Raw genomic sequence first — 12675 nt, forward strand, 5'->3', positions numbered from 1 at the left:
TTTCCATTAATGGTTGTATTCTGATTTTCATCTGTAAGTTACAAATATGTAGCGTACGATCGATCTGTCAGTGTCCGATTAACAGATTCGTGAATAAAGCAATGCTGGAAATGTTCCTGTAACTATATGTATCTTCCAAGCAGATATAGGTATCCTTGGTATCTTCTATGAAAAGTTACAGATTGGCTTACAGATGAAAGCAGGATACCACCATAAATCACAAAATTCCTATGGAAATACCTCAGAGCAATAAAAAGGGGAGAAGGGAAAATTATCGTGTTTGTATAATAATTTCCTGAACAAAATTACAGTAAGCATTATAGGCTCCATCTGTGGTTTTAAATACGAAACTCTGACTATTGATGTTTTCGAGTGTGAAGGGAGAATTTTATCAAAGCTCAATTATTTAAGTTCTTTTTGTTTTGAATGAAGTTCGGTAAGTCAGAGATAATCTGTTACAGGCATTGAAGCTAACAGAGGTACATAAATAGGTTTTCATTTCATGATTCGGATTTATGATACGTAGGTTAGGTCACAGTGTTAAATGAGTTTCAACATATCGCATTCCGGTTAATTATTATTTTATCGTCGTATTTGAAATATTACGTCCACCCTCCAATACCAAGTGACGTAAAGATTGTTATGGAATGCAATGTCGTTATAGAACGTTATCTTATCAAATGTATGACCAGCATTGAATTCTAATTCTTCTTTTATGACGTTCTATCTGTTCAAAATGTGAGGTTATATTAGCTTTGTTTTGGTTCGCACCTCTATCTACGGTTCGCACTTGAGGCGGTTCCGAATACGAATCGATTCAGGATTCAAAGTAGTGGAGCAGCAATAGTATGGGAAGCTACACGCATGCTACGCACGAGCTTACGCTGAATAAATAAATGTGCGACTGTTGGACTGTTTTGAACCGAAGATTATAGAGTTAGGTTAGGTGTAACTCTATAATCTTTGTTTTGAACGGTTCTGGAACCATCCTAAAAGCGAACCAAAACAAGCCTATTATGACAGTTTTCCATGGGATGCGCGTACTTTGCACTTATCATGACGCATGAGGATTATTCTAATTGACAAAATATATACCAATTATTGTTGATATTAACTTTAAACTCAGTCTACTTTATTTATTGTTACAATATTCATGAAGTTCAATTCTTGAACCCTTCATCAAGCGAAGAAATAAAAAATAATATTCCTAACGGCCCGGCCGTGTGCACTGACTTATTTAGGGCGAGATTAACGTTAATACTCGATTATTTCTCTGATTTCTATAGAAGTTACCATAGCAATCACCGAATTAACGTTAATCCTGTCTTAAATAAGTCGGTGCAATCGGGTTTATATATCATTTGAGGCATTTGAGCGAACATTTATTTAGTGGCTACCCAATTCTTTTCTACAAATGATTCCCACTGATATTCTAATAAACGTTTTCTTTAAAACATCTCGATTTGCTATTCTATCTCTGTAAATAAGTCACTAACATGAATAAGTTTATAGATTTGGGCCCGGTTGCTCAGTTCCGGATTAAAGCTAATCCTAGATTAATTATGACATTTCCGTTCAATTCTGTCAGGTTGATCTAGGTTCTAGGATCAACTTTAATCTCTGCTAAATCCTGAACTGAACAACCGGGTGTTCACTAAGATAAAGGGTCAAATATGTCCCTTCTGAAATATCGGGTGCCAAAAACTGGAAACTTACACGTTGATAAAATTAAAGTGCAAGGGATGTTTTGTTCAAATTTTCGATATTTTGATAGTCTTATGGACGTATGCACCTTTTCATTAATCGAAGATTATAAGCTCTTAAGTGACGTTTAAGCATAGAATCTCTATGAAGAAAATATTCGGGAATACACCCTTTCATTAAATTATTCAAAAAAAAAAAAATTTATCATACGTTTACTGTTTGCAGCTCACTATAGTTAGGCTAGGTTTATCCATCCTCTCTATAAAGTGTTCTTTAACTTTTATTTGTTAAATTTAATGCGACCACGTGTGCCCTTTTTGGCTACCTATAGGTACTTATTCCTAACTATTCATTGTTTTGCTAGTTACCGAGGAGTTTTTGTTTTTGCAACCCGGGGCCGTTTTCTGACCTATCGTCAAATGGTCCAATAGCCTTAACAATAGGTTGCAATAAACCGGCAACCGGCAATACCAAAATATAATAAAATAGGGAATAGGGAGTGGTGAAATAGATAATCCAAATACCTGATAATAGTTTTATTGATTCGATAACATGGATGACAATATGAACCCAAACATATAATAAAAATGTTTAAATTTCCTCTGTGTTCTTTCTTTCATTTCCAAATTTGCATCTTTCGATAAGTTTGACGCAGTGTGAACCCATAATAACACTACTAAAAATAGGTGAATGAGCTAACTTCCAGTTTCATAATCAAATTTAAAGTTACTTTAAGCTTAAAGGTTCCACTTACGGCCGGTTTCATAATCAAACCTAAAGCCGCTTTGACTTTAAAGCTTCCTTTAACCCTACTAAAAATGACAGTAAAGGAAGCTTTAAGCTTGAAGTGACTTTAAATTTGATTATGAAACCGGACGTTAGTAGGGGTAAAGGAAGCTTTGAAATTAAAGCGACTTCAGGTTTGATTATGAAACCGGCCGTTAAAATGACACTAAAGAAAGCTTTAATTTAAGCTTAAAGTGACTTTAATTTTGATTATGAAACTGGGCGTAAAAATGACAATAAAGGAAGCTTTAAGGTTAAAGTGACTTTAAATTTTATTATGAAACCGGACGTTAGTAGGGGTAAAGGAAGCTTTGAAATTAAAGCGATTTTAGACTTGATTATATGAAACCGGCCGTTAAAATGACACTAAAGAAAGCTTTAATTTAGGCTTAAAGTGACTTTAATTTTGATTATGAAACTTGGCGTAAAAATGACAATAAAGGAAGCTTTAAGGTTAAAGTGACTTTAAATTTAATTATGAAACCGGACGTTAGTAGGGGTAAAGGAAGCTTTGAAATTAAAGCGATTTTAGGCTTGATTATGAAACCGGCCGTAAGTTTTTTGATCAAAATAATGAAACACTATTGGTATATTCCCATTTTTGATATCCCATATCTCAGAAGGGGTGTTAACAAACTCATTAATTGCATTTGCTCGTTAACAAAATAAGAGGTCTTTTTTTATGTTCAAGTACTTGCGCTAACATATAACCTCAATAAAATTTTACCTGATCGAATCCCAAATCTGCTTCGGGATATTCGGATGGGGTGGTGGTGGTTCCTACCGTTACCACATAAAGCCCTTGGAGGTTATCCAGAAATTGGCTTCAGAAAAAATATACCTAACTAAAGAAACGAACTTGTTAGTACAGTAGGGGTACGTAACATCATGATCATCATGTGTACATCATATGTACATATCGACAACACAGATGTAAAAAAAGTATAGGACAAACAACAACAACAGAGAAGTTACACCTAGCTGGCACAAAAGTTTCGAATATATTTCCTGCGATTACCTAAAAATTATGAAAATCATCGAACGATTCAAAAACGAATGAAAGCTTCGATGACTATCAGAAATAGAGGAAAAATGAATACATCAATAAAGAATAATGGAAAAATATCCCGAATGTGAATATAATAAAGAACTTCCACAGGAATTTTGTCAGTATATGAACTTTTACCTCATTTCTGTTGTTCAGTATATACTCATCTCTTGAATTATTTTCGTCTTTTTTCGGAATTAATATTCAAAGAACAATTATTAATTTACTATCGCTTACAGGTCATAACATAATTCTGTTTTTGCCGCATCTTTAGTAAACACCCTGTATATGCATTAGTAGGGTCTCATAAATCAGTTTCTGCACAAAATACTGAGAGATAAAATTTTTGTTATCAGAAATGATTAAATGAAACACTGCTAATTCTACCGAATGTATGCATATAAAGTGGGTACCTATTCATTATTTTCATTTTTAATGAATCAAAAAACATGACAAATGATATTGCGGATGTATGACTCACGGGTCGGAATATCAATGATAGTAAATTGAATTTTTATAGTAATTCGGGTTTTGCGTATGTTAAATAGGAAAACAAGGCACGTAATTTCAATGTTATTGTGTATCAACAATAAAATGGAAAATATAATGAGGATATGATTATAATATCCTTTCGTTTTTCTGATTGAGGTGATTTATTTTCTTGTGTTTCAGTAATTCTCAATTGATGACATGGTCAGAGTTTCGAATCGGATTGTTTTCGTTGTGATCGTATTGTGTGGTAGTTCACATTTCTGTTCTGGACTATCTGATGAAAAGGACTGGAAATTCGATCCCGATGAAGAGCTTGATACGGTTAGTATTCGATATTTCCAATTCTTTGTTAATTTACCTGGTTTTTGCTCGTTGACTTGACTACGTATAGGGTAGAGTAGAGAATGTGTATCAGGACATGCAATGAATTCGAATTCGACAATTTGGATATTCCACTTATCATTACATGTTCTATGTAATGGTCCTTTTACTTTTGAGTTCCAAGTCACTTACTATTTATACTCATAAATGTCACAGATTTCATTTAAGTTAACTAACTGTTTGAGACTTCCGGAGTCTTGGTGTCGAAAACAAAATAGTATTTCTTTCAGAACAGAACAGCTTCAGTGATTTTCGTAGCTCAAGGATGAGTGACAGGTTTGGATATGAATTTGATTAGTGCACAAAAACCCTGGACTTCTCGTCCGATTTTTCTCACTTTTATTGCGAAATAATACTCTCGTAAAGGTACTTATAAGGTAGTTGACGTAGGGGAGAAAATCACAATCACAAATTCTAATATTACCTAGTTATCTGCGTTATCCAAACAAAAAACTCAAAATCGAACAAAAAGTTTATCAGTTGCACGTGGAATGTCCGTAAATTATGTTCAGGCGTTTACGAAAAGAGTTGATTTCAATGAGTCCCTCCCCAATACAAAAGTACTTAGATATCTCAAACGAATGTGTCGAAAAATTGTGAAAATGTTCAGAAACTCGCCAACAGAATTGAATCAAATCATTCACGAAAATTTTCTAACTGATCTTTATAATCAATGAGGATCAATGATATCACTAAGGAAAAATGTGACATTTCCAATGTGGTTTCTCTTCTCACTGTCCACCTCTCTTTCACGATTCACTAAATAACTGTTTCAAATTGCCCAAACAGAAATTACGGGAATTAAGATTGTCCAATTGTGCGATCCGTATCGGGTGTCTCAAGTTTTTTCGTGGTAAAATATTCTCCATGAAATATACCAAAACCAATACTTATCTACCAATAAATAGGTAGAAACTATCATAGCATCAATGGTTGAAAAATAGTTGAAATGAAAACCTGAGTGTCCAACGATGGGAAACAATTTGAAAACTATGCGCGTTTCACGCCGAGGTTTCGTTATTTGCTTCTAGTAAATTCTCATTGATTTTTTCCCACACGTATTCAAAAACACCCTGCTTGGTGGTAACTGATTTATTTGATGAGGTGAAAACTTCCTTTATAAGTTATAACAACTACTGAAAACAGATATTTTGAAATACATAAGTCAGGTAGATTGGCAAATTTCGTTGTGATGAGAAAGAAATCCATCGAGTAAAAATCACAATCTATGCACTGATACTGTCAGGGATTTGGGTATTGTGCTTGATTCAAAGCTCATCTTCGATGAACATATAAATGGTTTAGTGTGCGCGAGTAATAGAGTTCTTGGGTGGATTATGAGGCAATGCCGTCAATTCAAGAGTCGTGAGGCAATTTTGGCGCTGTACTATGCCTTTGTTCACAGCAAGCTCAACTTTGCTTCTTCGGTTTGGTGTCCTCATTATAATGTATATATCGAAAGATTGGAAAGGGTGCAAGCTAAGTTTCTTAGGTTTCTCAGTTATAAGACGGGATTTCACCTGATACCTGGAAATCCGGATAACTACTTTGTTCGTTTGAGACATTTTCGAATTAATAGCTTAAAGGACAGAAGAATAATGAATGATTTAATGTTCATCTATAAAATACTATTGAATAAAATTAATTGTCCTCAAATTCTAGATTCAATTGATTTTTATGTTCCTGTTAGACATCTGAGGAGACCTCCTGTATTTTACCTGACCACCTATAGAACCAACAGTGCAAAGTATTCACCTATATCGAGAATGTTAGATCTATGCAATTCTTATGTACATAGTGTTGATTTATTTTCGGGGGGTAGTTTAAGTTCTTTCAAAAAAACTGTTAAGAGGATATTTGGGTAGTTCTTTACATTGTTCGTGAGCATTGTTTCATTTATTTCTGATTGTTAGCATTGTCTATTTTATATTATTAGTGGGCGCTTCTTTTGGGTGTTCACACCTGTTAGCGATCTTCTTTGTAAAATAAAAATTAAAAAAATAAAAAATAAAATGTCTAATGAGAATGACATTGATGAATTGACAATTGATTGAAATTCAATCTGGGCGGACTTTGCATCTTATGAACCTCTCTTGGGTTTTCACTCCCAGTCTCTGAAACAAAATAAATTGAAAATTTTAAATAATTGATGATTTGCTCCTGCGAGAAGAATCGGTTCCAAAGTCAACATGAGAACTGTTCTCAAACCAAAAAAATTATTAAAAATTTTTACCAACAAAAACTATAAACCATTGAATGAAAAATTGTATTTACAACATTCTCTTTCCCTGTATTTGTGGTAAACTTATACAGGTAGAAATAAGAAAACCCGAGCATAAAAATAACATTAAAAATAGAGAAATTAATAGAACACGGATTGCAGATCATGTGTATTATAATTCAGGAGACCAGATGATGGAGAATAAAAATCTCCGTGTATTGACAAATGCTAGTTGAGTAACTACAGTTCAGAAGATTTTTTAAGAATTCGTCTGATGAAGGAGTCTGATATAGACTCCGAAACGTTATGAAACTATCATTTTAAAACTTTTAAATGATATTTCTGTTCATTGTCAGGCAACAATTTTTTCTATCTGATTTGCTCCTGAAAAATTACCTAGTGCAAGAATGTACGCAGGAGAATATAAATTATTTCAATTTCTTAATTGATTATGATTCAGAGACTGGGAGTGAAAACCATGCATTAAGAGTTTCTGAAGATGATGAAAATGAAACAGATTAGGTATACGATTTTCACAAAATGAGTTTATAAAACACGACATGTTTCGCTATCACAATAGCATCTTCGGGTAGGTAAACGGTTCCTTGTGGTTTAAAAATTCATTTTGTGATAATCATATAATGTGTTTCGAGTTCAATTATGGATTTTCATCAAGTATCGCCCATATCAATTCAATATCTAATGAAAAAGTGATATTTTTCAATAATCATTCAACCAAATACCTTAAAAATTTTCACCAAACATTGTAGCAGAAAATTCGTTCTGAAAATTTGTTCTTCGTATATCGTGGCAGTTTTCAGTTCACCAAACATTGGTATTAAGAGAATTATTCTCACTAATTTTTTTTTGTGAATGCGAAGAAAATAAAATCGTTCAAAAAATATTTATTCAAATACTTATTAGTATTTTGGAATCTTATTCTATTCCCGATTTTGTATCTTGATAGTTCATTTTTTATTATTTATGTATTGACACTGTTTCGTTCAATATAGCCTCTAGGTTAAGTGATTCGAAATAAACAGATTTGTTGTTGTTGTTGAAGCATCTGGAAGCTAAATGACAGTTAAGAATTATCAGTTATTGCAATTACAGCTACAAATAATTAGAAGACACGGCTATCCATCCGAATCTCATATAGTGGAAACAGAAGACGGCTACTTACTAACCCTTCACAGAATTCCTGGATCCAAAAATGGAAGTAAAGAAGGTCAACCAATTTTACTTCAACATGGCCTACTTTCTAGCAGTAGTGATTGGGTTGACGAGGGAAATAAATCCTTAAGTAGGTATCTTCTAAAACTTGAAACTATGAGTCCCTTAGTATGATCATTGGGTATAATCTATATGTACTTATCCAATGTCATATTACGCGGAGGATATGATAAAATGCTATCGAATAATTTGCTGTAAGGAGTTTATTTTAAATTCAACCATAAATATGAATAAATGAATAGAGAATCGAACAGGAAGTAGAGTACAATAATAAAATGATTTCGTAAGAACCTTTCATTATTGTTTGAATATTCAAATTGCCTTGGGTATTTTGGACTATCCTCTGAAACTCTTCAGGGTTTTCACTTAAAGTCTCTGAAACATCTGATTTGCTCCTGACAAATTAGTAAAAGAATTTACGCAGGAGCAAATCGATTATTTCAATTTTTTGATTGATTTTGTGTCAGAGACTAGGAGTGAAAAAGCTAAAAAGTTTCAGAAGATGCAGAGTCCTCCCAGATTGAATTTCAATTGATATCTGCCTTGGGCAAGGGCGGTCCTAGACTGATTTTCTGAGGGGGGTAGTAATTGTAAGAACAATTGAAATTTCAAATTAAGAATTCAAATAACACCCTGTAGGTATCTCTAGGTAGCATTTGCATTTCCATATTTTTTTTCTTAAAATTGTACCAGGAATCTGTCCTTTTCATTTCATTATAATATTGTTTTTACTCAGTTTCTTCATATGAAAAAGTTAAAAATAGAATTTGTTATGGGCTCTGGGGGGGGGGTTATTACCCCCTTTATCCCCCCCGTAGGACCGCTCTTGGACTTGGGTATATTTCGTACATTTGATGGCTAGAGAGATAATTATTACAGAGCATTGAACTCTAAAAGAACTTTTAGAGTTCAATGTTACAGAGTTACCCAAGTTTTGATAGTGGTGTCTTTTTTCTAGGTTTTGCTCTGGCTGATCAAGGCTATGACGTATGGCTTGGAAATGCCAGAGGGAATCATTATTCCATTGGGCATATTTCTTTTCGACTAGACTCTGAACAATTCTGGAACTTCAGGTATATAAATATCAAATGGATAACAATAATGCTTGTTATGAGGTCGAATCGTATATAATAATAAATATGTAATTATTCAGTATAACAAACAATCAATAGTATAAGTTCACAAAAAATTGGCAGCATACTTTCTTCAACATTACGAGATCCAGAATCTCGTCCTGAAATATATTACTGGCGAAGCAGGACTCCCCATATTTCTGGGAATACTTTGGATCAAAATATAAATAATAATAATAATAATAATAATAAAGGTTTTTTATTGAACAAAATAAGTCTCAACATCTATTCCAACATTTATAGAGGGCGAGGTTCAGTTCGTTCCGAGTATTACATACCCAGAACGTCTGTTCAACTAACCCTACATGAACTCAATAATTCAATCACAATTATGCCAACATATTACTACAAAATAAAAAAAAGGAATTATTTTGAACTAATTATAAAAAGAAACAAAAAACAAAACTTAAAACAAAACTTTTCGTGCGGAGATATACTATAATTATGAATGAGTATCCTGATTTCAGTCTTATTATCAACCTACGTATCCACTCAGAATTTCCAGCACCATGTCTCTGAATCTCCTCTTAGAATAAGATGAATCAATGCTCGTGTAATAATAATATAATTTTGTTGCAGTTGGCATGAAATGGGCGTCTATGATTTACCTGCTGTCATACAATTCATAAGTACTACAACAGGCAAAGGAGGACAGATCCTTTACGTAGGACACTCAATGGGCACAACAATGTTTTACGTTTTTTCGTCTTTGAAGCCAGAAATTGCTAAATTAGTTAAATTCATGGTGTCGCTGGCTCCAGTGGCATATATGAAATATGTACGTTCTCCTATACGATACCTCACACCGTTTGTGAATGAAGAACAGGTGAGTACTTACCCTGAAACTAAATACATTATAGAGATAAGATGAAAAAAATTCAATTTACTGTTAAGCTGAAGAAAGTAAGAATAATATTTTTTGTGGGAGTGGGGTTATTTTAAAGGCTTGACTACTGGTTAATCGAAATATGGTAATTTCGTAAGCACCGAGTGGGAGAGGCAAGAGGGGAAATCAGCTGATTTAGAGGTTTGGGAAATCTTCATTTCACGAAAACCGTCGCACGTCTGTGTCTGCGAAAAATACCAAACCAAAGACGAATAACCGGAGCATAAACATCTACTACTCTCGACTCGGGAAACACATTGGAAATAAGAAAGAAAAGCTTCAGAAATTCGAGATTTTGCAACGCGAATGTAAACACATCCAGCTTCACCTAGGGCCTGCTTTCGTTTCTTATAGTTTTGGGAGGAGTTTTATAATTCCTGAGAACCTTTTTCATTTGATCAGAATCTTTTGGAATTGAGAGACAATAAGGTACTTCTAGCTATTGTATTATCTATAGAAGAATCGTTATAAAAAAGGTACTGAAATGTTAAAGCTACGTTGGTCTGATTGTATCAATCTAGAAGCAAACTATGTTAATGAATATAATGATTTTTGCCGAAAAAAATTTTGTTTTCTTTGATAGAACTGCAACTTTTCAGCCGTTATTTCGGACTTTGTCGGTAAATATTGTCTTAATATCACTAGTAGAGGAGCAATAGCGATACTAGACCGGAAGTTCACAGTCGCTAATAAGGCGAGTTTAGTGTTTTGCATATCTGAACAGGAGTAGCACTGCTATTCAACAGATTTATGTATATTTTTCCACTAAAGAAATGATGAATGCTGTTTTGACTAAGTACATATGAATTGTAGGCACAAGAGGACATGTTTCAAATGATTTAACGGCTGACCCTAATAATGTGGGTTAATTTTTATGATGGTTGAGAGTTAAGATTTATTTAGAAGCTATGAATACAAAGTGATTTGAAATTTTAGTAATAAAGTTTTTGCATTTTAATTCCTTGTTTCATTATTATATGAATCTTTCTATTTCAGTGGATTGCTGAGCATTTAGGCATAAAAAGATTCCTCCCTGATAACAAAATACTGAAATTATTGACATATGAATGCGAGATGACAGGTGGTGGAAAAATCTGTGAAAATCTCATCTTCATACTTTGTGGTGCAGACAAGGAGGAGTATAATGAGGTATTACAATTACAACACTATTTTGCATGACTTTGATGGAAGGTGTAAGAGACTTACATTGCTATTTTTCCAGAACATTATGCCTATCGTCTTGCAGCATGTTCCTGCAGGATCCTCTACTAAAGCAGTATTGCATTATGGTCAGGAAATAAAATCAGATGGAAATTTCCAACAATACGATTATGGCCCTGCAGGAAACCTCAAGCAATACGGAACAGAATCACCCCCAATGTATAATCTATCAAATATAGAAGTTCCAATTTACTTAATGTACTCATACAATGATTTCTTAGCAAGCCCAATAGTGAGTAAAACTTTCAGTTTTCCTGCAATATATATGATACATAAATTTTGCAGGATGTCGTAAGAATGTCCAAGAAATTGGTTAACCTTGCCGGAATGTATTCCATACCACTTAAGAAATTTAACCACGTCGACTTCTTATTTGGGAAGGATGCATTTGAAGTGGTTTACCAACCCTTGATAAAAGTATTGAAGAACTACACCCAAACTGAAGAACTTGAAATCGTCAGCTAACATCTCTTCATCCGGGAATACCTAGAAAAATAAGTATTTATTTTGAAATTTCAAGATACTGTATACCCAGAGATATATCTCTGTGTATACCTTAAAATGTTATATGGTTCTTCTTCTGCACTTGGTGTAAGGTCTGCTTGTGTTGTGCTTGATAGTATAAAGATGTCTTCGAATTAGAAACTTGTTTTGTACGAAATTTGAACGACTCAATATTGAAAAGAAAAATGTGATTAGGGATACTTACTAATTTCAGATATATAAATATGAAAGTTATCTCTAAAAGTAACGTTGCAACACCTGATTCTATGCCATCTTCAATATAAAGTAATAAATGATAAATAAAATAAGATATGATCAAAAAACTCCTCTTTAGTAGTCCCATTTTAGCCTACCCTCCTTATGCACAAATCCGCCGAGTAGAAAAACCTAGGATATTTTTTATATCGCATTGATGTGGCCGATACTTGATGAAAATCTATAATTAAACACAGATAATACTATTTTCACAAAATGAGTTTTTAAGCCACGACACCTGTTTCGCTATCACAATAGCATCTTCAGGTGGGTGTCGTGGTTTGATAACTCATTTTGTGAAAATCGTATAATCTTTTTCAAGGATATTTATATTAGTATGTGGACGACAATTCGAAGAATTGTAAAGGGGGAAAGACTGTCAGAATGTGGGGTGTTGCCAGAACACTTGAACGATAAGTAGAAGTTACGAATATTACAATAGTTTGCACTTTCGTCGAAAAGATGGCAGCAACGTCTTTTTCAAATTCAGGTAGGATACGAATTATTGTAGCCAATGGCGAAACTTTTCGAGGAATTTTTGTGTGAATATTTGTTCTTCAATGACATTTTTTTCCGTTTGACGATTAAAAAAATTTCTGGCTTTCCGAGATGACGAACTGATTGAATTGAATTACAATGAAAACCCCATATAAATTAGTGGTTTATTCTGACGTAAGATATTCATTTTCTCTTTTTGAACTGACCACTAAAACGATGTAGGTCCCTCTTGATTCTATAAGGCAACGTGTAGAATGGTTAATTTTGAATGATACACCAGCATTTGATTGTTATTCGAAAAATCATGAAAACT

At 33.6% G+C, this 12675-nt stretch overlaps 1 protein-coding gene across 4 annotated transcripts; it reads left to right on the forward strand.

Annotated features, from left to right (window-relative positions):
- The first annotated feature begins 319 nt into the window (after positions 1 to 319).
- LOC123310157 (lipase 3-like) lies at positions 320 to 11636 on the forward strand. Of its 4 annotated transcripts, none has more exons than XM_044893567.1 (8): positions 320 to 436; positions 4211 to 4351; positions 7746 to 7935; positions 8824 to 8938; positions 9578 to 9824; positions 10881 to 11033; positions 11107 to 11337; positions 11391 to 11636. In XM_044893567.1, exons 2-8 carry the CDS (start codon positions 4229 to 4231, stop codon positions 11568 to 11570), a joined length of 1239 nt encoding a protein of 412 aa, XP_044749502.1. In that variant the 5' UTR covers positions 320 to 436; positions 4211 to 4228; the 3' UTR covers positions 11571 to 11636. The 4 variants fall into 4 exon arrangements, with proteins under 4 accessions (XP_044749502.1, XP_044749503.1, XP_044749501.1 ...); XM_044893568.1 differs by having other exon boundaries at positions 373 to 479; XM_044893566.1 differs by lacking the exon at positions 320 to 436 and adding an exon at positions 3973 to 4095.
- The last annotated feature ends 1039 nt before the right edge of the window (positions 11637 to 12675 follow it).

The sequence above is a fragment of the Coccinella septempunctata genome, chromosome 3 (assembly GCF_907165205.1).
Source record: "Coccinella septempunctata chromosome 3, icCocSept1.1, whole genome shotgun sequence".
Classification (NCBI taxonomy): domain Eukaryota; kingdom Metazoa; phylum Arthropoda; class Insecta; order Coleoptera; family Coccinellidae; genus Coccinella; species Coccinella septempunctata.

What these genes read in the sequence shown, in the direction of transcription:
- LOC123310157 (XM_044893567.1), top strand. Translation starts at nt 4,229, where the DNA reads ATGGTCAGAGTTTCGAATCGGATTGTTTTCGTTGTGATCGTATTGTGT. An exon ending in CCGATGAAGAGCTTGATACG is followed by an intron (nt 4,352 to 7,745) that starts GTTAGTATTCGA and finishes TTGCAATTACAG; the next exon opens with CTACAAATAATTAGAAGACA. An exon ending in ACAAGGAGGAGTATAATGAG is followed by an intron (nt 11,034 to 11,106) that starts GTATTACAATTA and finishes CTATTTTTCCAG; the next exon opens with AACATTATGCCTATCGTCTT.